Source organism: Micropterus dolomieu, linkage group LG21, assembly GCF_021292245.1.
Source record: "Micropterus dolomieu isolate WLL.071019.BEF.003 ecotype Adirondacks linkage group LG21, ASM2129224v1, whole genome shotgun sequence".
In the NCBI taxonomy this organism is placed as follows: Eukaryota; Metazoa; Chordata; class Actinopteri; order Centrarchiformes; family Centrarchidae; genus Micropterus; species Micropterus dolomieu.
The window spans coordinates 2,381,194-2,407,938 of NC_060170.1; the positions used below are offsets into that span (position 1 = coordinate 2,381,194).

Here is a 26,745-nt window from a genome sequence, read left to right on the forward strand (position 1 = left end):
GGAATTGAATCAAGCCGTCAGCTTGCTTGACGAGCAGGCACCCTTCTCTGCATAGGATCATAGAGATGATATGTGTCCGCATGAACCTTATTTACAAATCTTTCCTTCACTTGCTCTGACAGTCACTGTTTATGGCTGAGATGTATGCGGAAAATTCATGAAATGAAAAGTGCCATTTCGTTATGGCATAACTGCGTATTAAACAGGGGTTTTAAAAGGGCAGAGGTGGAAGTCAAAAATCACTTTGCTAATTTGAATCACTTTGTTCAGTTCAAAGAACCGTAATGACTGATTATGTACTTTTTCCTAAGCTAAGCGATCACATCACCATAATTCACCATTTAAATACACTTCAGTAGCTAGCATTTCATACTTTCAGCCCTGGTGCACAGAGGCATCTGCATTTGATTTGTCCCCATCTGTATTACATGCATGTATGTAAAGTGAAGTCGTCTTCTTGTCCAGTGTTCCTAAGACGTGGTTGCAGTTACAGCTTGTATGGATAGCTTCACCTTTGTTTTGAAAGGATATTATCCTTTTACCTGTGCACAACAGAGTGCTGTAAACTGCATGAAGGAATGCCCATTGAGGTGATTAAAGGAGCAGAAAGCAGGTGATATTTAAGAGTAGGATTTGGTATGTGAGGAGGGACTTCTTGAAACAGAAGGGGGGTGAAATCCCAGCCGTGTTAGGAGGCGAAAGTATGAGGCTCAAACCACCGTGGATGAGGCTCCTGTAATCCTGTAGCACAGTACCATCCTTACATGCATGACCTACTGTTATCTGTGTCAACCACTCATCACTCACACATACTGCAGTCAGGAATGGTATCCTGGTCAATTTGGCCTCTGTGAAAAAGCAAGCCCATTGAGAGGAGTGCCAGTGAAGGATCTAGATCCGATCCTGACAAGGATCAGGTTTCTGCTCAACCTTGTTCATCTTTAGAAAAAAACTATAGTATACAATAATTGTGTTTTTTCTATTTCCCCTTTTTTTGGATGGTGGGGTAACAGTGGGAAGTAGATGGGAGGCACCTGAAACAGTGTTGTACCCACCTTTTCAATGTGAATGACTTTTCTTGTCAGGTCTGAATGTAGGATTAAATCTTTTGAGCACGCCCACTTTGTAGAAGCTCAATGTGAAATAAAGGCTGCTATTGTGTGACAGCAGCTCTCCCTCAGGGCCCTCGCAGCTCCCGGGCCTTCCCAGCCACCTCACACACTCTCTCAACCCTGAACCGACAATTAGACAGTCAAATCAAAACCCTCTGCACTCAGGACTAATTGTTTCTAACAGGTCTTTGTAAAGGGCCATGTTGTTTCCCATTCAGGGCAGCTTCCCTGCCTCCTTGTGTGTCAGATAGGGGAAGGCATCGTTCCAGCCGGGAGATAAGCCACAGGCTTTTTTTTAATACCCCAAAGTAGACTTAATTTTCACCTTCCTTTCACGGTTCAGGTGCACTTGTGTATTGAGGCGGTCAGCATTTGCAATGGGTGGGTTGGCCTGACAGATACAGTACCTCACAGGATGTCATTCATCAGCAGTTTCCGGAATGTGCTAAAATGGGTGTGTATGTGTGTGGGGGGGATTTCACCACTGTCCTGCATTTTTCTCCATGTTCTGCACTTTTTGGGGGGCTTAAACAACTGTCAAGACATGAAATCCGTGGCTTTAAAGGCAGCTACTAAAGACTACTCTAAAGACAGTGTGCCTGTAATGATGGAGCGGCAACATTCACTTTGTATCTGTTCTTGCAAGTGTCATGGTCTTGGTTTGGCGGGTAGTGTTAACCATTTATTAAATGCTAGATAACAATTATTCAGTCAATGTTACCAACTTGCAATATTATGGAGATTTCTCCATGATAATACATATGACGTTATTTGGTCTTTTTATTGAGTTGGATAATCATTTTGTATTTTTTTCACTTAAAAGGCAATGCAAGATATCCATTCCAGTAAATTTCCTCAGGAAAGTTTACACTACCTTTGTAATTAGGGCCCGAGCACGAACCGTGCAAGGTTTTTTCCGCAAAGTAACCTCAATTTTGGGGGCCTAAACATACTTGAAAACTCACCAAACTTTGCACATAATTCAGACGTGGCAGAAGATTTCGTATTTTATGGGTTTTGCACATGGGCGTGGCAAAATGACTCGCTAGCGCCCCCTACAGAGCAGCTCCTGACGCACATTTCACCTACATGTATGAAATTTCTGTGGCACATGTATCACGTACAAAAAAGCCTCTTGGAGCAATGCCCTAAATCCAACAGGAAGTCGGCCATTTTAAATTTTATGGTAATTTTTTGATGATTTACACACTCCGTACTCCTCCTAGAGAATTAGTGCGACCAACTGCAGATTTTCTCTGTCTACTCTAAAGCCATTGACAATTAAAAGTTGTACAAACAGTGAGTTTTCGTGGAATGGCGTGCCCGTGGCTTGGCTTCCAATATCGATGGTTTGCCATGAAACAGGAAGTTGTTGTACCTTGACTGTACATGCTCAGATCTGTACCAAACTTTACATGTTTTAGAAGAGACCTGCCACGAACAACATATACATGTTCAGTTATACTCGTAGTGGGAAGTGCTATGTAGCGCTACAAAGGGGACACAGGAAGTGATGATTAACACGTTTGTGATATATATAGATATATATATCTATATATTTCACATATACAGATCACAGAGTACGGTCTAGACCTGCTCTTTTATGAAAAGCTCTCTGAGATAACTGTTGTTGTGATTTGGCTCTATATAAATAAAACTGAATTGAATTGAATTGAATAGAACTATCTGTTTTGATGCAACAACGTGCATTTTTTTGTTTTGCTGACGCCCCCCCAATGTCAATGTAGTGAGGTGGTCCTATTATTAGTGTCTATTGCATCTTGACATGTATAAAATGATTGGGAAAACAGTACTTTGAGAATTATTGTTATTATTATTATTATTATATTATTATTATTATTATTATTATTATTATTATTAATAATAATAATAAACATCAGTACTATAATCATGTCAATTCTCAAGCATTTAAATTATCAAAACCCCTGTTTTGTTTCCAAAGATGCCACTCATCCTCAACCTGTTTACCCATGCTGCACTGCAGGATAAACACACACTTGTATAGCTGTCTGGAGGTGACATGCTCATTACTCCTGTGTCAGAGTGGGAGAAACGGCTGTTGCATTACAACCACATTAGTCACTGTTCAGGATTGGCGTGTGTGTGTTTGTGTGTGTGAGTGTGTGCGTGCAGAAAGAGTTCTTACATGATGTGGTGTCGGAACAGTTAAGTGTTGGTGTCAATGTGAGTACTTATCCATCATGATGGAAATCTTTGTTCCAGGGCAAGCCACCTCTCCTAAGAATAGACCACCTTTTTCAAATATCTTATTATGAAATCAAACATCTACAATACAGTCAGTAGTGGGTGTCTGATTCTTTCTATCTGTGACTGACCTTCTGTTTGAATTGTGTGGCTGTAGCTATACTGGGAGCTATGCTTGTCCATCACTGCCCCCATACACACACACACACACACACACACACACACACAAAACACATTTACACACCCTGCTGTGGACCCCTGTGTCTGCTGCTCAGCCTGTCAACCTGAGAGAGAGGAGGGAGAGGGGGCTGGAGTGCTGAAGTGAGGTATAGGCAGACATTTTCTCAGGAATGCTGGGAGCTATCAGAAACAACATGTAACTGTATCCGCTGTCAGATCTCAGGCTCTATCTCTGCTCTGCTGTTGACTGCTCCCTCAGTCTGCTGATGCCTCCTGTCTGAACCTGAGAACCTTGCTGGGAGCTGATGCTCTTGCATCCCAGGAACGTTTTGATCAGGACATTTGGATGAATAAACATTTGCAAGAACCCCTGTGGTTTCATTACAATTGACTGCAGCAGTGGCTGTTAAGGGTCTGGGGGTATTCAGAGGTACTTTAGAGTCTTCCAGGGTACCCACTAGAAACAGAAATATTTCTAAACAAATGTTTATTTTTGTAATTAATTAATATGTCAATCATGTTCATCATGATTCATCATGGACCACCACTTTGGCCTAGACTGAAATATCTATTGGATGGATTGTCATGAAATTCTGGACACACAAAATGTCAGTGTGTCCAATAACTTGGGTTTATAACCATATATCAAAGCTAATGTTATTCTCTCAGCCTCAGATGTACTTTGTCATTTTGAGCATATTGCCACCTCATGTTGGCTAGACTCCGAGTTTTGTTACTTAAATGATTAATTGTTTCTTAGGTTTCTGTCAATGGACTAATTATTTCAGCACTAACAAACAAAAATGAAACCATTTGGGAAACATTGCTGAACAGGTTCTTATCATTTTCCCATCCAACCTTTAGAGAACCGAACATCACATGGCACAATTTGCTCATGAAAATCAGACATTTTGATTTCCTTTTCTTTTCTGACAAAGCATGTCACCTTAAACCAGCTATTTTTTGCCAGATGTATGGTAGTGAATTTCCCCAGTGTGTGACCAATACAATCTTTCTTATCTTATCTTAACCCCCCCACTTGGTGAAATGTTTACCATGAAAAACAGCTTTACTCTACTCAATTATGGTGTAATTAAAAAGCATTTATTCACTGCATAATGGTGTGCCAACACCTGTTTGAAGCTCCACTGCAATCACCCTATTAGTTCATGTACTTGTGACCCAGCTGAGTGGGCTAATGGCATTACTGCAAATGTTTTTGACCCCACCAGTGTTTGCTTTCTACTTAACCAAACAACATCAAATGCTGTTATCAGGGAACTCTCAGATAGAGGCCACTTGACCACCGACAACTCAAGAAGTGAGATCCAACCTTCTGAATGCACTAATGCTGTTCTGTTAGGGGGCTAATGGGGACCTTTCAAGAATGATGTGGGAGGGCAGCTCACACACTAACAATCAATGCTGGTGTGTTAAAGCTGCTTCTGTGCTTGCAGCTGCAATGTTGAGTGCTGTAGCGACTTGCTTGATGCTTGATGCCTGCGCTTCGCCAGTGAGCAGAAACAAGAGATGGGTTTGTGTTTTTTTTAGTGTTTAAGCGCTGTCTTTGAAAGTGTCCTGTTACACTATTCCCTCCATGACAACCCCCGTGCACAGGTAAGACACTTATTTCCATTACTCTAGGCAAACTTGTCTGGTTGGCTTTGCAGTATTTCAGCAACATAAGACATTTCATAGAGAAGATTTGAAGATGGTAGAGTGTATAAGTTAAAGTTGTCTAAACTTAAGTGTGTCATTCATTTATTTCTTTGTTGCTGTGGGATTCTCCTTTGATTGTGAAGACTACAGACAGAGAGCAGAATACTAAAAGATGTTGTCTTGTCTTGATCTCCACATCAGCACTACCACCAAGTGTGATAGCAGTTTCCCCTCCTCTTAGCTGAAGTAAAACCAGCCCTTGTTTGTTTATGTCATTATGTCTGTGGAACATGTAACTGATGGCTTTCTGAGTGGCTCTATGCATTTGTCCCCAGTACCAGAGTTAGCAGGCCCACAGAGTCTGGGCCCTCATGGGCTGTAAAGGAGCCTTTGAGAGGAAGAAGGGGCTGGTAGAGGCGAGATGCGAGGAGAGATTGACAGGGGTTGATGGCAGCCCTTGTGGAGGTCACAGCCAGGTAAGAGGGCAGCGTCGTGTTCATCCACAACACTTGACTCAGTCAGTGAAAAGTATTACTTTGTAAGATAGTTCACTTTTCAGAGTTCGAAAATCAGTCACATTGTATTAGAAAGCACTATGCAGTGCTTTTGTGTCTGTTAGGCCTTCAAACTCATGGATCTGTTACTCCAATGGTCCTTCTTGGATTGTATTTCATCATCTCACGGGTTACCCCCCCACACACACACTAACATCCTGCAACAGCTGGAAGTCCTCATACCTAAATGTCAAAATTTCTGCCTTTCAAAACAATTCAAATGACTAATACAAAATGATTGATAAAAGTTTTTTTTGTAAATCTTCCATCTCTGTGGTTGAGATTTGGTTAAGTTAAGGCAACTATGTATAATTACTTGGCTAAGGCTAAGGAGGAGGAGCAGTTTCCAGTTTCTAAGAGAGATGCTTCATACACCCAACAATCCAACATCATGCTACATCCACCTTTATTTCTGAGAAAGGACTTTATTTGTACAACCACCAGAAGTTGCAATGCTGTTGTTGTGTGGTGAAGACATTCACAAAACTGGATTATGTAGACAAAAAGCACCATTTCAACACCATTTCCTTCACACTAGGAGTGTAAATACAACTATTCACATTTGATAAAGATGGTAAAAGTGTTTGGCAATTTAAGCTAACGTGAAATATAATCTTTGTAGTTTTCAGTAGATTTTATGTCAGCTAAAAGCAAAAAGTGTCAAATGCTGGATATAGGACAAAAGTGACTGACAAAATGTTCAGTTAAATGTGTATTTGTTTAAGGTATCCCTCAAAGTAAATGAGATAATGATGTATGTATTGCAAAATGCTAATCATAGCACCTTTAATGATATCCTTAAGCTCCCCATGTTGTCTGCTTGCTGACAATGTGGTTAAAATTTTCATTGCCTTTCATCAGCCACCACATTGGGGGCTTTAGTTAACAATAGAGGATCAGTCACTCCCCGTTCCCTCCACAGCAACTGAGTCATGGAAGAGGGCCTGAAATACCAGCCATGCTGTTGTGTCACCGGCTGGTGGGGGTGTCGCTGCAGCCTGCCACCAAGTTTTAGGACAACACTTGTCTTGCCGTTGGTCTGGGGGCTGTTGCGTGGTGGGGGTGAGCCGCGGAGGGTGACAGAAAATAGAAAATGGAAAATTCCTGTGTGAAGTGCAGTCATTGTTGATCAGGTGTGAACTGCAGAGAAGAGATCAGAGCAAAAAGGGGCGGAGGGAGCAGACAGCTGCTGCAGCAAAACATCTTCCACTACAGCACAGAGCTGGGGCCCACCGCTTGCTACTGCCCAAGTAGAGAGAGTACAATAAATACATTTTTTCTTATAGTGTACACATCCAGTATATGTCCTTCTAAAGACCACCTAATGTAGACAGTGTGCATAATAATGCAAATGGTAATATACAGTATACTAATATATGCTGTTGAATCACACACTTTCGTTAAGTACTTGTGTACTGTATTTTATGCGGAATGTCTAATGCAAGTATAACTTTTTTTTTTTAGAAGCGGCCCATGCCAGGCTGGAATAAATCAGCAAACTCACAAGCAGTCATTGAAAATAAACAAAAAGCAATACATTTTCTTTTTGATCAGATGCACACTTTACAAGAATATTAAGAGCTGGCTTCAGGTTGGTGGCTCTATTTCTCACTCTGCTGACAATGACTGTTATGCATTTTGGTTGGAAATAAATGACCATTCCTATTAGGCTTGACATTGGTGACTGATTAAAAATGAGATACGGTACAGTCAGTTTTATCCACACTACATGGACAAGATACAGTTTACTTCATGTTTAACCCATTGACGCTGATTGTCGCGTCAATTTGCATCACAACTCTCCCTTTCAGTTGCAGCCAAGATAGCGCAAGTATTGCCAATGCCTGTTTGTGCATATTCAATACGTACCTAGGAACCTTTTGCAAGCCCTGGTTTCTCGTTTATGCCTGTTGTCGCTAATTTGCATCATACCTACATCATACCTGAATTTATATCTTTTCTATGTTCTATAGACAAATTAACAAGCTTCACTTAATTTAACATTAGGTTGAAAGCAAATGAAAACACAAATAATTTTTTTTTATTGTAAAAAAATTCAGGCGTCAAGGGGATATGTTTGTTGTATAACTGAGCAAAATTAAACAATGAAAATACCTCAACCCAAATTGAATCTAATGATACATTTTGATCAGACTATTTCTATATTTTAGCATTTTTTAATCAGAATTATTATTAATGAGATGAAGAATAATATTTACTATGAAAATGTTTTCACTGCAAAACTTATCAAAAAAGATTAGTTTGCCTAAGGGTAAGGCTAATACACTAAGCTGATGTTTTATTATTTGCATAAAATCACAGGGTTGGTGATTTTGATTCCTAGCTCCTACTGTCCACATGTCGAAGTGTCCTTGGGCAAGACACTAAAGCCCAGATTGCTCTTGATGGTCAGGCCAGGACCTTGCATTTTGTAATACACTTTGCTTTTGTAACATTTAAATGTAAAGTTGGTGCCCTTTAATGTCTCACTCTACATAGAATTATCATTACTATTGTACTTCTATGGGGTAAAGAAAATGTTCCTCCAGCTTCTGTTGTACATACTTTTTTCCTTATTTTGAAAGGATTTTTCTGAAGAATTCCTTTGGGGTCTGAGATGTGTTTTGACTGCAAGGCCCAGTGACATCAGCGATATATGTCTATAGTCTTGGTGTCAACTGATGACAGAATAAATCTTGAAAATGGCTATCAATGAGTCCTTGAAATCCCAAACCAGTCAAATATAATGGCTTGATGTGTCCTCTGGGAGCCGGAGGTCACACATTTTTCCATCCATAACTAATTTCTAATTAATGGCCAGTTTCCCAATGCTAGTGTTCAGAGGTCAAATTGTTTGCATGCTTTTTTCTCTTGCCATAGATTCTCAAAAGCACTTTTTGGCTTTTGTGAGGCCATTCCTTTTGTGTTTAGGTTGCAACTAATACGGCATAGTAAAAGGTGTTTAAATATATGACCTATATACTGCGTTGTGCAGCAAATAATACTACATGAGTGCCATAATAAATCAGGGCATATTATAAATAAAAGGGCAGGGAAAGGCATCTGTATCACTTTTACTGTATTCCCAAGTTATTACGTCTTGAAATATGTTCAAAATGAACTTTGATTTCATTGTAGGAAAACTGTTTTACAAATAATGGTTTAATCCTTTAAGACAATATCTGATTATTATGGGAAATATGCTCGTTTACTTTCTTCTTAGAACTTAGATCAGAGGATCTATTTCACTTCACATTTTCATTTATGTGTATTCAGGAGAGAGATTGATCCAAGACGTATTTAGCCTAGCTTAGCACAAATGAGGATAGGCTAATAGCTAGCCTCCTACAAAAGAGGAAAAATACAGCTAACAATTTCATAATTGTGTAACTCACATGTTGTTTGCTAAAGAAGACCAGTACACGCTCAAATCACCTAGATTTGTTCAGGTCCTGATGGATGAAGAAATGGCTCCAATCTATAAGCTAATTACTGCTGCTAGTTACAAACATTACAAGCAAATAAAGTGAACTAAAGGAGGGCTTTTCTTTAGGTGTAGGGGCTTTAAATGGCTTTAAATGTATATTGAGTGTCCATGAATATATATGATAATAGAAAGTTATCATATATACATATGATAAAAGTTTGTTTTCCGCAAACAACTGAGGGAGTGTACATGTGCACATACCTGTACAATTAATTAGCAGATAACAATGAATTTCTCAGGAGCTTCGTGTATGACTTCAAAGCAGCAGCATATGTGTCATTACCATTCACAACATCGTCTGTCTTCAGAAAGCGATCTGGCTTGGGCGTGACCTTGCATCTAACTCTGTTAGATATGCGCCTTGAGCATGATCATTGCTCAGTGACATTTTGCTCCTTAAAAATAACACAGATGCTGGACCCTTTCTGAATCTGTAGCCTCAGCGTAGCTGGACATCTAGCTATTTTGATTACCACCACCCCTTGCAACCACCCCACTCCCACTCTTTCAGTGTCCATGGCTCTGAGAAGGGCAGTTGTGTGAGTCACTTTATTAGTTTTCAGGTCTCAAGTGTTCCCAGCTTTTTGGCCTGTAGATGAAGCAGTCAGAGCCTGTCAGCAACTGGCGAGTGTTAATCATGGATCAGCAACTTGGGTTTCACCTGTCGGACATCCCAGCACTCAGGGACTCGGGGATTTGCACAGTCTGGTCATCCTGACAATGTTGTCTGTCACCCATTAGCTCTTACATATCCTCTTTAGTTATTCACACACAGTCTGACCTGCAGTGTCATGTTTTTAGACATCAGTACATATTTTCACACTTCTGTGGATTTATGATTTTGAAGATTGGTTGTATCTTTCTGCATATAATACAACTTTATCCCATGATTATCACACATTTGGATAGCTGGTATGTGAGTTTGAATGTGTGTTAGAAGGCTTTACAGGGCAGCACTCATTATGAATAAAGGGGGTGGGGAAACCAGTTCAAATTTATTGCATGTGTCAGCTGTGTCAAATTTGGCAAGCTCAAATGGTCAGCTTGCAAATGGCAGGGCGCTACCTAAGGGTCAGCAGCCTTTGTAATAAGCACAGAGTTGTACATTTCTCCTCTTAGTGTATGACTTTAATGTTCATGTACATGAAAAAGTCCAAAGTACATTTACAGATGACTGGTATTTTCACATTTTGAGCGTAACATTCCCAGGCTGCTGAATCAGTCAACTGAGAGCAGTGAAGAGTGACCTGATTGTGGGTTCGGGTGGCATGAAGGACAAGAAGAGCCCCGCTGCTTCTGATGAGGAGCAGGCTGCTTGTCCAAGTGAATCCTCCAGTCTTTTTTTTCTTTTTTACTTTTCTCTTCTTTTGAACATTCATAAAGGGGACCACCCACTTTCTAAACCCTTGCCTCTATTTTTGCAGGGTCAGAAAGAGTAGCCAGTTGCTCTTTATGGCTGAGATTTTTACGATGTAGTCAGAGCTGTTTGGAGACCACCAGTTCTCCTTTCACTTGTCACTGGAGCTACAGTAGCCCAGAGGAAGGCCTGAACTATATAGGAAGTGGTTTTGATATCTTGGAAAATTCTGCAACTGCTCAAAAAGAACTGTTGGGCTTCTGTAAATAGCATCATAGTGTACGGTCTAGACCTGCTCTTTTATGAAAAGCGCTGTGAGATAACTGTTGTTGTGATTTGGCGCTATATAAATAAAATTGAATTGAAAAGTCTGTAAAGCAGTATTAACAAGACTACAAATGGCTCATGTAATTTAATTTAATAAACAAACATATTTATTGAAGCCTCTTTGTGTGTATTCAGATTGTGGTTGAAGCTAATGTGTATTTGCTATTAAAATGTTAAAGGACAGATGTTTATTATCTTGAAGTTGAGATAACAGACAATTTAGTTAAAAAATATTTATTGTTGTTATTTTAAAGTGTTGTTTTATGTAGATTGTAATATGATATATATATATATATATATATATGATCTAAATAGTAGTTCTATGAGTATGTGTGTAGCCCATTATGTTGTAATGGGATTATTAGTTAACCTCATCGAGACTCTGCCTCGACACCCTGAGACAAATCTTTCTCACCACCCAATAAGGAGGCAGCAACCACATAATATAAAACACTTGTGCGTCTGCTGTTCATCTCCCTTTTGAACTCAGCAATAGCAATAGAACAGGGACCAGCTGTAGTTAGAGGGCTATGCACATACTCATAGAAGTTAAGTAACTACTATCTCTATTTCGTACATACAATGCCCTCTAACTGACTTCCATATTGGTTACAAGTGGAGACAAAGGCTGTTAAGGATATGAAGTACTCCAAACAGAGCCTGAATCCATGCACACAGAGTGAAGGAGGTTTATGCATTTTTGTGGAACCATTGCACTTAAAATAGAGCCATGGGCAGATCCAAGTCACTGTCCTCTGAGTTAGGCCATCTGGTGCCACCTCTCTAGCAGGCGCTCCGTCTTGATTCTGCGGAGCAAATTACTGATGTGGATGGTCAGCCCATCCTAGGTGCACTGCTTCTCCAAAATAAAAACTTCATTGACTGCAAGCATCTGGCAATTGCCACCTCATTGACCCCACCTGAGTCAAGGTGAGAGAAAACAACCGTCTCCCAGGTGGGGTTCTTCAAAGCCAGCGTGAACAGTAGTGGTGGAAATGTGGCCACCATCAAACATAGACCACCACCAACAAAAACATTGACCACTGTCAAGCAAACCAGCCAGAGAAATAGTGTTGCTAGCTAGTGTAAGCAGCTAAATTTGAGTCAAGCGGAACTAATTTGGGTTCTAAAGGAAAGGAAAACCTTGAGTTAAAAAAGGGGAAAGTTTACCAGAGAAATGTTACCGCTAGTAAATTTAGTGAAGCTAAACCTGTAACTGAACCAAACTGTGATCCCAGAAAACCTTGGGTCTAAGATATTTTAAAGAAACTCAGATATTTATAACTTAGATACTAAGTCCAGGATCAGTAGCATAGATTCCCTAACTAGGGAAAAGTTAAATGTCAGACACGTTACAAGAACGAAGACGTTCTCAGTAAAGGCATTCCAACAATTTGAGCAAATCAACACATGATGAGTTGCTGCCACAAATGAAGGACTTCACCTTTAGATCTTGTCCATGAGTTAGGGTAAGATGGAACCTGAGATTGATAGGCTTTTTTGTGGCAAGCACTTTTAGAATCAGAATCAGAAGGAGCTTTATTGCCAAGTAGTGTTTTACACATACGAGGAATTTTCTGTGGTGATAAGGTTCTACACCTAGACAAACATACAGTCAACATAAATAAATGTAGAAAGAGGAGTTTACAGAGGAGCAATAGCATTCATCCTGACTGGAAAAGTTACAAATTGGCATGGGATGTGCCCAGGACCAGAGGGCTCTGCAGTGCTCCTGCGGGCCTGACTAGTCCCTCTGTCCTCCAAAAGATAAAGACGTTAAATAAGGCCGTGGTCAGATGCTGTGGAGGTTCTCCTTGCCTTGGGCTAGCTGAGAGATCTCTACATTCTCTCACTCAAGGTGATGTGTGCACCATGACTCTCCACCAGGTGAACCTCTGCCAGCTGCCTCACTCCTCGGCTTGCTCTTCTGCTGTTTTGTCTTCCCCAGTTAGACGGCCTTGATCAATGCACGGTCTATTAGAACCAAGTAATTTATCCTGAATTACTTATTTTGTAGTGAAAGTCCCTAGTTATTTACCCCATTAATGCCAAACGTGCTATTAGCTCTTACTAGTATTTATTGCTGCCCTTACAAACTAGGTATTATCAGATGTAGATCTCGTGCCTGTCGTTGCTTTGTTGATGCTTGTATGTTGTTCCTCAAATCTAAGTCACTTTGGATAAAAGCGTCTGCCAAATGAGTTAATGTAATGTAATGTAATGAAAGTATGGACAATATGTTCTTGACTGAAACATGGCAGCAGAATATGGATTATATCAATTTGATCTAAGTTTGTCCTGCAGACTACTATTTTATAGGTACAATCCAGCTGGATTGTCATATTGGACTTGTCATAGTCTTAAAGGAAGAAATAAATTTACAGGCCAGATAGTAAATGGTTTTGAATTGCAAATGTCCAGAGTTGTATTTACAGAGGGCGGCTGTGGCTCAGGAGGTAGAGCGGGTTGGCCGTTAATCGGAAGGTCGGCGGTTCAATCCCTGGCTCCCCCTGGTTGCGTGTCGAAGTGTCCTTGGGCAAGATACTGAACCCCGATTTGCCCCTGGCGGCTGTTCCGCCAGTGTATGAATGTGTGTGAATGTTAGTTTCCGTTTGAGCACTTAGGCTCAGTGTATGAATGTGTATGACTGGTGAATGCAGATGTATGTAAAAGCGCTTTGAGTGGTCGAAAAGACTAGAAAGGCGCTATACAAGTACGGAGCATTTACAGACGACCAGGTCCAATCAGCTCTTTTTTTTTATCAGACTTCAATCTAATTTCTTCCAGCAAGAACAACCCTAAAGTCCTGCTTAATATTGTAAACTACGTTGCCTCTCCCAGCACTCCTAACTTACCAATCTTCTGAAATTGTGACTGCAGTAACTCTCTTAATTATTTTATAGATAAGGTTGTAAATGTTAGGGCAAACATCTCAGCCTCGTCTAGTCCACTCACAAGTTGTTTCCTTTTGTCCTGTGTCCTTTGATGATGTCCTGTGTCCTTTGATGGCCTTGTTAGGACAAATGAAACCCTTTTTGAGCCCTCTAGATGTCCTAACAACCTTCCTATTTTTAAAGGTTCTTAACTTCAAGCCTAGCATTGTCAACATTATAAACCACTCTCTTTAATTAGGGTGCGTCCCCAGTTATTTTAAGCAGCTTATTATCCAACCTTTGCTGAAAAAAACAAATCTGGCCCCCTTCCTAAAAGAGAACTATAGGCATCTTTCTAAACTACCTTTCTGTTTCAAAAATTTAGAAAATGTTGTTGAAAAGAAACTTCAATACTGGAACTGTATGATACATGTCAATCTGGTTTCCATAAACTGTGCTCCACTAAAACAGCTCTCCTTAAGGTATCACATGATATTTTACTGGCTGCAGATGCTGGAGATTGTTCAGTTTTGGTTTTATTTGACCTTAGCACAGCAATTGACACTGTGATTATTATTATCCATATTCTAATCCACAGACAAATTCACCTGGTGGGCAACACAGGGATTACATAGGAGTGGGTCTCTGTCTCTGTAGATTAATTTGTGTTGGGCTCTGTTGCCCTGTGGTGTCCCTCAGGGATCAGTCTTGGGACTTATTCTCCATATACATGCTGCCATTAGGGCAGTTTTAGCAACAACTCCATTTGTATGCAGATGACATCCAGTTGTATTTTTCATTTAAATCTGAAGAGCCTCAAAATCTTTCTGAACAGAACATCTGCTTAAATGCAATTAGGGACTGGATGGCAAGTCATTTTCTACATATGAAGATAAACTGAAGTATTGATTGGTGATAACCTTCATGGTTGATCAGGCAGAACATTGGTGCCTAATGATCATCATCTCTGTCTAATCTGCATGATCTTAGTGTGATTTTTGACCAATCGATAAGTTAGATTCTCACATTAGGATGCTAACTTGATCATCTTTCTTTCACCTAAGAAACATAGCCAAACTTACGTATGTTGCGAAACCATGCTTCTTTGTCACATCACCTGTGGATTATTGTAATTTTCTTTTTACCTGCCTTAATAATTAAAATTTCAATTTAATTCAAAGAAAGAAAGAGAACACACAGTAGCACAATTCAAGTTCCACATAAATTTAATAATAATGATAATAATAATGAGATAATAATAATGGTAGTGATAATAATACAAATATCAATAAAAATAATTATGGTACTAATAAAGATAGCATTAATAATGATTATAATAATAATCATAGGACAAAAAATAATAATTGTTGCAGTGGGTGTCGAGCAGGGACATGGGGGCAGTGGATGGCTTGCAATCATAGATCCAGACCCCATAGCCCTGGAGCCAGAAACACCTGCAGAAAGTGACAGAAGGAGACATTAGAGAGGGGCGAGAAAGCACAAAACTACAGGAGAGGGAAGTCAAGTTAGTAATTAATAGGATAAGAATGCATTCAGATGGAGAGGAAGAGGAGAAAGAGGAGCTCAGTGCATCATGGGAAGTCTCCCGGCAGTCGAGACCTGGGGCAGCATAACTAATGGATGGTTCAGGGCTCACCTGAGTCAGCCCCTTACTTACCAAAATCACTTAAAAATAGTAGACCACCTCAGAGTGTCACCCTGAGAATATTAGTATAGTCTGATTTTGAATTTTGAAATTAAAGCCCTCTGAAATGTGATATGTAACCTGTGTTCCATCGAAATTTAAACCAGAATAGAAAAAGGAAACTATGGAGTTGTTTTAGTGCCAGCAAGAATAGAATCTGATTAGAATAGTTTTGAAATTGAAACGTTCAAACTGAACAGTGTAAGCTAAATTGAAAATTTTATTTTTTATATTGAAATTGAATGTAACATTTTGAAAATGCTTTTACTTTTACTTGTATCCAATGAGGGTTGAGGTCAAGGGCAACTGGACTTGGTGGAAGATACTAGAAGACGTTTCGTCCCTCATCCAAGAAACTTCTTCAGTTCTGACTGACTGGTAGGGAAACTCAGCTATTTAACCTCTGGGATCATTAGCTATGATCATCGATACCGCTGGTTTGTTAGTGCTCCTGGCTGTGGTAATGACACTTAGATCCAAAATCACTTTGGAATTCAGTTTTCAAATTCAGTTTCTCAAAATTCATTTTCACCTCAGGGGCACTCATCTGGGGCACTGGTGACTAGAATAGAAAACCTGCTACACTTTCTGAATATATAGGTGATTTTTGCTCAATGCCTTAAAGGTTCAGACACATCTGTCTTACTGTTTCAAAAAATCTTCATTAGCTCCTTCTCGTTGAACTGTTTCCAATGTATTGCTTCAGTTGAAATGATTTCCCATTTAATTATCATCTGTTTGTAAAATAAATATAAAGGATATAAACAGCAGTGACTGAACCACATCCATCTCTGGAGAAACATCCATCTCGACCAGTGGTTGGTCGATACTGCCGCTTTCGACAGCGTCCAAACCAGTGAAAGCAGGGGAATCTTATTAAACATCAAAAATTCACAATCACTATATAGAGACGTTTTGTGGGGCAGGGCCTCTGACAGTTTGATGATAAAAAAAGTCTTTCTTTGCCTTGCTCAGGAGGTCCACTTTTTACAAACATTGTTTTCTGACTGAAGGCTCCCCCGAGTCGAATTAATAACTCATTACCTCTGTTCTCTCTCTCTGCTGAAATAAGCAATGATTACCTGGAGTTGCACATTTCAATTTCAAAACTGTTAAATTCTGATTCAATTTGTGATGGTTCTAAAATAACTCAACTGTTTCCTTTTTCTATTTTAATCTGAATTTAGTGGTAACAAAGCTCAATATGTGACATTTTATGGGGCTTTAATTTTTATATTCAACATCGGGCTATACTGACATTGTCCAAGTGACACACTGAGGTGGTCTGCTGTCTGCTATCAAGTCGAATCGGTCTGAAGAAAAACACACAACAAGTTTCAACGCTAATCTGAATTTAGTGGGAACATAGCTCTTATCTGATATTTGAGTCGGCTTAATTTTGATTTTTAACTGATATTGTCACAGTGACACACAGGTGGTCTGCTGTCAGTCTGCAGAAACCGGAATTTTCTATTCCATTCTTATTTGATTTAATGGGAACATAGCTCACATGTGACATTTTATGGGGCTTTAATTTTGGATTTCTACATCCGACTGCCCTGATAGTGACACTGTAAGGTGGTCTGCTATCATTCTGAAGTGAAATTATTCTGTGGAAACAGGCTGAGGTATCATTTACACTGGGGGCATGTCCCCACCACTTGATTTTGTCCCCACCACTTTTTTAAAGGATAATTTGTTAAAAAACATTCTGAAATATAGCTTACATTTAAATAACAAATGAAAATGCCTGATGAGAGATTTATTTGCACGTTAAGAAAACTAAAATATAGAAGAAATAAATAAAAACATTAAGTTGGTGCAGAAACTTTCACCAGAATGCAGAAAATGAAGTGTTTAAAGATCAAAATTTCCTGGGGGAGGTACTTGCAGGCATTAAATATAATTTACTATTAATTCCAGTGACAGCAGCCAATTGATTATCTCACGTTTGCCATTAAGTTGGACACTATTTTTGAAATGTCTATCCCTATTGTGTTCTGGACGTCACCATTCAGTAGCCTTGACTCTGCTTGATCTGGGAATGAATCTGACAAAAAAGACTACACTTTTGAAACAAAGCTTGACACATGTAACGTTAGCCTAATGCAGGTTTTTCATATCTATATTTTATTTTATACACGAAAAGCAAAAGACACTGGTAATGGACTCTCAGTCACAATGACACAATGAGAAAGAGATGATGTATGCAAAAGTGTGTTATGTAGTCAATGAAATCTAATATATAACTGGACACAGGCAAAGTTGTGATATCAGTTAACAACAGTAATTAGCCAACTTGGTAAAATGGTGTTTGGTTTGATTTTTTTTTGCTTTGGTTTTATAGCCATACCTGGAAAAGATGCAACTGCACTGCATTTGGAGATCTCCCATCTTGGTATGATACTCCACGTACTTTGGATGCAGTGGGCCTGCTTGCTCTAGTGAAGAACATCACCTCAAATCACACTGTTGAACCGTGTAAAAGCTGGGGCTTATCCAAAGACACTGATTGGGGCTCTGCCTTCACTAAGGCCATAAAATTTTCGCGTGAGCTTTTGCACTCAAATGACACAACTATGTCATGGCAGGTGTTGCTCAGGACCCAAGGAAGAGCAGCGTTGTGTGTGAAGTTGTTTGGATGAGAATTCTCGAGAAGGCTGCAAACAGCAGTACTGGAGACTTAGCATTCAGCCTGTTCCGAACACGCCATGTTGAATAGGCATTGCAATTGTCTAACTGTAGAGGAAGCTCCGTCTGTCTATATGTGTGTTTTGTCCTTTGTCTCAACAACCATTCATCCAGTTGACTTCACACTTGGCAGTTAAGAGCTAAGGGAGTTCAGTGTTGAATTTGGTGCAATTTGGCATTATAACAAGAAACTTTGCATTTTGGCCTATAACTTTTGAACCATAAGTCCTTGATTCTGTGGGTCTAGATCCAGTCAATCCATATAAGCCATCCATATTAGCACCTAGATCATCCAAATCTGTTTTTCTGCTACTCCTTCCACACATTTTGAGCAATTGTCAAGAAACATTCATCTGATCGACTTCACACTTGGTGGGTATTTTTGTGATGACCCAAGGGAGTGCAGTGTAGAATGTGAAGTCAATCAGATCAGTGGTTCTCGAGAATGCTGCAAGCAGCAAGACCTTAAGCCAAGCAATTGCCTGTTCCGAATGGCCACACGCTGATGGACACTATAGGGTAAAATGCAAGTGTGATGGGGGCAATGGTCTCTTTAACACCTAATTGCCACACCCATAAGGATCCCTTAGGCTGATCACTTTTAAATACAATGCTACAGTAATGATCTACATTAAAGGCAGACAGGGATAGTCTTGAATGAAATTTGTGTTAAAAATCTCAAACCAAGTTTTTTTCTTTTTCAATTTACCTTTAGGGTTTGGATGTGAAATTCAACTTGTTTGTTTTTTCTTTTGCTAATCTTAAAGAATGTGAATTATTTCTTTTCTTCTGCACATGTGCCTCCCTATTAAATCATCATTAGGGGTCCTGTTTCTGTGCCCACCCACAATAAGATTTCAGGGAGGGACTTGGCCTTTCAACATTTAACCAGTGAGCAGCCTGATCCCGGTGAGACAGAGGGCTTTTCAAAACCTGGAATTAACCCAAGCAGAGCTGCACCGAGCCAGGGATCCCTCACATTTTACCCCACTGACGAAAATTAAAATCTAACGAGCTTTTTATAATGGATGTATCGGCTTTTGGTGCGCTGTACGGATCTTTTGAAGCACTCTTTGCGGCCCAGTCAGCTGGATCAGGTTTTTGATAAATGTGAAGGGGAATAACTCCGAGGTGGTTGTATCAGAGACTTTGCTGGTGTGGATGGACAGGTCAGGAGTGCATATGCAACACTGTGGGAGCTCCGTTGGATTTATTTACCGCATCCGTTTGGGATTTATCTGGCTCAAGATTCTGTTTCTTGATCGGATAAAATAAAACGAAGAATGTATGGAATAAACCAGCGCTGCTTTTACATGTAAGACGACTGATTGGGTTGTAGACCAGGTTGTAAGACTGATTTGCCACAAAATAGATTCTTTATAATAACAACTCTAATTGTTACCTCAACAGATCATTTCATTTTTTCGTGCTGTGGTGCCATGCCCAGGTAAGCGCACTAAAAACTTGGTCGACATTGTTTAGCTATTTTCAAAAAGTAATAACTCACTTTTGAATAACATATTGCATTTGAATATGACTAACTTGTAGCCTAACTGATATTATTAACTATATGATTAACTAGAACTTATAGTAGTCATAGGGCAAACTCCTTTTGTAGCCTACAACCTGTTTTTAGTGATTATACAAATTGGCTATACAATTAGAAAGAAAAAAATTATGTATTTCATTTTTCCCTTTGCATAAAAAAGGGGGAGAATCACCCGTCTCCTAATTTTAACCAGTATGTGAGGACACAGGGCGCAGTGACGGACCAGCTCAGCCGCAGACAGGTCAGGGTGTACCAGCTCTACAGCCGCACCAGCGGGAAACACGTCCAGATCCAGGGCAAAAGGATCACCGCCACAGCTGAGGACGGGAATATGTACGGTAAGAGCTGAGGCCTGCCATCAACCTTGTAGGACATTTGCATATTATTTTTTTGAAAATGCAACACATGACATCAATATATACCAACCTTTGTGTGAATTTGGAAAAGCAGTCACAACTTGGGAACCTTGACAAAATTCTTTTAATCACTCAGCTGATTAAATCTTTTTTCAGTGTGATAGTGAGAAAAGTCTTTGAGTTCTCTGGAATATGTCTTTGAAACAACCATGTGTTTACAGACCTTCTGAGTTCAAATGAGTCCAAATATGCAGATATCTGTAATTCTTTTTCAGAAAATTAGATGCATGGCTCTGTGACTTGCATGAATGTCATGGTACAGATGCAATGTGGGGATATTGATATTTACCAGAGATCAGACCATCTTAGTTTAAAAAAAGAAATGGATATTGGATATATACTGATCTCACAGTAATTCATCCTCAAACTGTCTGTATGTAAAATCTGCCATCAAACCTGTTGTAATTTTTTGGCTGTATATATTAATTGTGATTTGGTTAACAAAGACTGACCTGTTCTAAATGGTAAAACTATGTGAAGGGATTCTTCAGAGGAATTAAGTGCAAATCTTCAATGGAACAATGCAGGTTTTTGGTCTCTGAAAGTATCCCTGCTGCGGACCGATGCCCCAGACACAACCAGCAGTTTCACCTACAGCCTGCTGGTATCTGTTTTTCGGCCTATATGGTAATTCAGCCTCCCAGCAGTATCCATCAAGCCATCGTCTGGCAAATTAGCGGTTGATTAGGACAAGTCCTTTGTCTCCATATCCCCAATACACAAGGCTGTTGTAATGCTCAACGCCCCATCATTGACCGCAGGACAAATGCCATTGAGAATGTTGATTCATTTTCCAGTACAGCTCTTTAATGTTCAGTGATAACATTCTTTTAATCATTTGGTGTTAGAAGAATCATTTCAGGAGGCTTACCTGGGCTAGTGAGTGCCTCAAGGCTCTTATTGACTCAACTGTTTATCCTGAAAGTATGGAGTTTCAGCTTAACAGAGAAATCGTCCACAGAAGAAATGACAAAACACATACAAAATTACAACCAGCACAATGACTCAACTGCCAAAATCTAACATCTTTATAGAATGCTTTGTCTATATTTTAGATATATTAATGCAAACCACACCCTTAATGAACAGGTAGCAGATCTTAAATGCTGTTTATGTCTGCCATTGTGCAATAAAGTGGAAATTGTAGTTCTTCAAATCAGCCTAGTCTGAATTATATTTGCTATTCATCAAGGGAACTTCATGCCTGTCTTCACGTTCTTTTTCCCCTTTTTTTCTGGCAGCTCGTCTTTTTGTTGAGACAGATACCTTTGGCAGTCGAGTGAGGATAAGAGGTGCGGAGAGTGGGCGCTACCTCTGCATGAACTGGAAGGGGAAACTTGTTGGAAAGGTACAATATACATTTCTGGATTTCTTTTATTTGAGAGCAAGTAGAGTTTCCGCAGATACTGAAACCGTATATGCATTTTAGTTCATATGGGAATGTTTTGAATCACTGCTGTGACTAAATGAATTGAAAAACTTATTAAAGTTATATTTTTGGTAATGTTAAGCAGCCAAATTATATTGTTGCAAGCAATATTTGTATCAAGTAATCATTATCCATTAAGGCAAAGTGAATTTCACAAGATGGCATTTATTTTTAAATTTGCATTATTTGCCAAACACACAGATAAAATGTAGTCTGAGGGTGTACATATCTTTCAGTCCTAAACAATCCGAATTAATGTAACATGTAAAGTAGATTCCAATTTATAACTGTATCAGCTCTATGAGTGGTCAACATGTCACTGGAAAAAACATGTGGAAAACCACTTGTGTAAAATCTAAATCCATTTGAGCTTGGTTTTCTTCAGAAGATTTACAATATGTGCCTGGCCTCACCTGATCACATCTCACATCCACTAAAATACACACTGTAGCTCCTAAAGATTCAGTCCATTGTCATTGTGGCCTAGATAGACTTGTAGACTTGTCAGTCACCCCAGGACATGATGTGCTGGAAAAAGGAATCCTCCGAGGACTGAGTGGTAGTTGCTCAGTCTTATTTGCCCTGGCTGACAGTGATGAGGGGAATGTACCCAGACATCATGCACTGCCTCTATATTTGTTCATAAGTCAACAAAAGATGAATTTAACATATCTGGCTGACATGACACGTCATGAATCAATTTCACATCTTAAGTGTTGAAGTGTTAAAACTCTGTGCTGCAATGTCTGTTTATACATAAAGAAGTTCACCCAGAGAAAGATTCACACTGAAGGACAACAGCTGCCCTTCTATGCAATAAGTACCAGTAAGCCTATTTAAGTTCACAACAGTATCTACAATAGAACTCTCAAACTCTGACTCACATTTCGACCGTCGTCTTCCTGCAACAATTCGCCTTTCTCAAAATTTCAGAGGGAGAATTGTCCTTGAGTGAGACTCAGTCTTTCTGGAGACGTTTATTGTTAAAAACAAAGGATGTCACCGGGTGTGACTCATAGGGTTCCTTTCCATTATGTTGTCAGACACCTGGTATAACAGTCTGAGTCTGCCAGTGGCAAGCACTTTTTAATTGTAGGACTTTTTAATTGTGACGGGCGCAATTGCCCCAAAGAAATATATTGCAGCCACTACAGCCGGTTTGCTGCCGCCAGCTGAAGCCATATTCCAAAACTTTTTATACCTACTAGTCATTTCAACCCCAAAATATGTGAAAATAGGGCAGTTTAAAAATACTGAAATTACCCCTTAACATAAGTAAACATTTTTAACACATTTTTATAGCTCATGTTGCAGTAAAAAAGTCCAGATATACAGGGGTAGACGATAACTTTTGTTTAAAAAAGTTTACAGTGACAAGTTTCAATTGTGGTTCATACTAACTGACTCAGTAATGTCCATTACACTGCAACATTTTTCTAAAGTTTGCTAATGTTACCTAACATTAGCCACCATAGGCTACTGGTCATACCAGACCAAGTAAGACTGTAGCACCAAGACCACTGAGTGTGAGCAAGGGTGTGTTTTATTGCTTATCTTTTCAACTTCTCATTTCCCTCTTTCAAATGTTACATAGTCTTACTAAAACATGTCACTTGGCTTTTCTAAGATCATATGACTTATATATTGGTAATATAGCTGCTTTATGCAACATTTTTTGTTTGATGTGTATATGAATAAATAAGAATGCATGCTTCTATCTGTATGCCATGCAGTCTGTCCAGATTTAACATAAGAAACCTTTTCTGCCTCCTCACGCAGCCCAACGGCCGGAGCAGGGATTGTATCTTCACAGAGATAGTGCTGGAGAACAATTACACTGCCTTCCAGAATGCCAAGTATGAGGGCTGGTATGTGGCTTTCACCAGGAAAGGGAGGCCCATCAAAGCTTCGAGAACGAGGGAGAACCAGAGAGAGGTCCATTTCATCAAGAGGCTACACACGGGCCCACCTCCCTTCCCCAACACGGACCAAAGCAAACACTTTGAGTTCATCCGATTTCCACCCACACGTCGAGCGAAGCGGAACAGGAAATCACCTACCTCTTCCTAACACACAGCAAAAGAAATGGACAGATGACAGTTGTGATATAGGAAGAAACAGATGCAATTTTATTTTTGTATATTTTTGATAGGTACAAGATGGTTAAAATATGCCATATATGATGGAGTAATACTGCTGTAAAATGATTGTGTAAATACAGAAAGAGAGAGTAAAGAAGATGGATTATATTTAATTGTCCTGTGTGTATGTGTTCACTGGTGGGGGGCTACGACGGATGAAGAGACATTATGACCAGGGTGGTAAGGTAAACTACAGCAGCACAAAGACAACACTTTATTACCTTTAAATCAGATGGCTTGTTCTGTGATATGGGCCAAAAACATTTCCTTTCCAATCTGTCACTTGGCACTTTAATATGCGAATAAATCAAATCAACATGGAACAACTAAAAGTGCTCCAAAGTGTTCACTTCAACTGCAAGAGCATCAGTCAAAAAAATTAGAAAATCACATTACGTCAAATATATACAATTGGCATAAAGAACCAGTTGTCATAAGCACACCTTTGTTTTATCATCAAGTGTATGTTCCCTTGTCTATCCCCTGTACAATAACTCATGCACTGATTACAATGATAAACTTTATGTGCTCAAATATCTTTATGGGCATCAATTTAAAGTTTTCACCCTATATTTTATAAAAGGCAAAAACATAGTTTAAATCTGATATGAAATGTACTTATTCCTAAAACTCATACCCATTCAGGCTATAGTGGCACGTAGCATTTAGTCAAATATTGCTAGTTCTTCTTAAAGATACACCTTTGTGTTTTCATAGGGATCAATGGCATAACCAAATCACCACATTGTACTCCTAGCTTGGTGTTAAAAACACATCACAGTTAAGTTTTTTTAATATCACCCCTGAGCGAGAAGGGAACATCTGGATTTTGGGACTCTAGTGAACCACAGGGTGGCGCTAGAGGAAAGGCAGAGGATCACAAAGTCACGTGGACTCATGGAAATCCATCTAATAGTTCAGTTTGATCCAAAGTCTGCACCTACTGACAGACCTATATTACCATCCTAAATGCCATGCTAGATATGAATGAGTGCTAAATATAAATGTTATTTGTGTTGCCAGTTGTACAAATATAATTACAACTGCTAACAAATTACCAAATTACAGTGAAGCCAATAGTAGTGACAAAGCCAACACCAACAGCTGTAAAAATGCTGAATGTGCAGCATGCCAAGTGTTCTTAGAGCCAAGGACAGGAAAATATTAGCATAAAATAGATGATGGCAATCAACAGTGATTGTGGAGTTCATTCAAACACAATGCTCATGTCACACTTTAGATTAGATTGTATTAGATCTATGTGTTGCCAGGGCTGGCACAATGTTATGACTGATGACAATGCTATTTGCGGTTCAGCCAAACAATGTAGCTCTTTTAATGAACTTGGCAAAGAAGGAAGGCATGAGAGTTAGAGTTAATTAACATTGACTGTAGGAAATATGGCTGCGTTTATGTGACTGTAATAAGATCTATTTTTGCTGTGATGATAGGAAAACATTTGATTACAGGCTGGTGGGAGCACACCAGCACTTTCTGTTCCATATGGCACACAAAGCATTAAAGCTACAGATTCACATATTTTTATTTGGTGAAATTTGTCACTCAGTTTTTTGCATTCGATGAGCTCCACTGCATATTTTTAAAGAGTACCATGACTCAAAGGATTTAGACTGGAACTAAAGTTGAAACAAATCTGTCTGACTTACTGCATGTCATATTATTTTACACTGATGCAACTCTATTGAAGCTGGTAATAAAGCCACTAAGCATACAGCACATTCTACAATCTGATCCCACTGGAAAAGAATGTGTACTTGCTTCCAACCCCTCTACTTCCAGCGCCCTTACTCGGACCAAACCCATCTTCAATGTTGGCCTTCATTTTGATCTCAACTACACACCTGTAGTTTCATGAGTGCGTCTGCAGACAGGAGACCATGAAACTCTCAAAGTGAAAACAATACCAGGACACTCTGTTGCATCTGGTAATAATAAGTCTAAAGTGAGTAACATAAAGTGGCATTTAAAACATGAAAATTATTCTGCTCTGAAAAAAGTAATCATGTTTTATCAGCATTTTCTACATCCACACACCTTGAGATTTTAAAGTGGATATACTTTATGTTGAATTTTGAATTGAACTTAAGAGGCAACGTAAGAGGCAAAATCCAGGATCTTTTCCAGTTTTCTTCTTCCAAATGTGAGTTCCAACAGAATTCACCCCTGGGAGGAATAGTTTTTATTTATTTGTGTATGCCATTTATGCCATGCCAATGCAATTAATTTTTAAGATAAAAGAATCCTAAATCAAGTGTTACAGATAAATAGAGAAACTTAAAATCAAATATATAAATATATTATGGGTATCCATCCATCCGTCGTCCATATCCATCCATCCGTCGTCCATACCCACCGACTTATGCAGGGCCACAGGGGACTGGAGCCTATCCCAGCTGACATTGGGCGAAAGGTGGGGTACACCCTGGACAGGTCGCCAGTCCATCACAGGTCATACAGAAACTAACAACCACTCACGTTCACATCACAGGGAAAGTTAGAGTCACCCATTAACCTAGTCTGCGTGTCTTTGGACATTATATTATGACTATATAAAATAAAAATAAGAATGAAATAAAATACAAACTATCCAGGAGCAATTCAATCAAAGGCAATATCAGAACAAATATGTTATCCACAACTGGTGTTATAGATACCAATCTACCAATCTGGTGGTGTGATGAGTAGCAGCAAAGTCAGCAGAATATAGTATACATAAGAGTACTATGATACTATAACAGTGTACACCAGAATATTATATAACATGATTATGTATGTCATTTTACCCATATATTAAATAGTAAGGTGAATTCCTCTTATCTAAATCAGTCTATGATCTAAACCCTTCTGGAAGGTCAAAGGTCAGGGCTGACTGGAGGGCAGCATCCCCTCACAGTCAGCGTGCATTCATTATGACTGCGCAGTACTTTCAACTCATGATGACCTTGTGTTGCCTCTGTCCTCAGGGGTCATTTAAAATCCTGTAACAGTCTTTGACGCCCTCCAGTGGTAGCTGGAGCT

The 26,745-nt window shown here is 39.4% G+C and overlaps 1 protein-coding gene across 8 annotated transcripts in view; it reads left to right on the top strand.

Annotated features, from left to right (window-relative positions):
- Positions 1–23,831, top strand: part of fgf17 (fibroblast growth factor 17) — a 37,784-nt gene extending 13,953 nt beyond the window's left edge. For 6 of the 8 annotated variants that reach the window (XM_046034750.1, XM_046034751.1, XM_046034749.1 and 3 more), the window contains 5 exons: positions 5,513–5,653; positions 19,582–19,618; positions 19,881–20,058; positions 21,378–21,484; positions 23,345–23,831. In XM_046034750.1, coding sequence (XP_045890706.1) covers positions 5,625–5,653; positions 19,582–19,618; positions 19,881–20,058; positions 21,378–21,484; positions 23,345–23,635 — 642 coding nt within the window. In that variant the 5' untranslated portion in view covers positions 5,513–5,624 and the 3' untranslated portion in view covers positions 23,636–23,831. Of the gene's footprint in view, positions 1–5,512; positions 5,654–19,062; positions 19,487–19,581; positions 19,619–19,880; positions 20,059–21,377; positions 21,485–23,344 lie in introns of those variants that run through there. The other 2 variants (XM_046034755.1, XM_046034747.1) reach the window with 2 other exon arrangements.
- Positions 23,832–26,745: the final 2,914 nt, after the last annotated feature.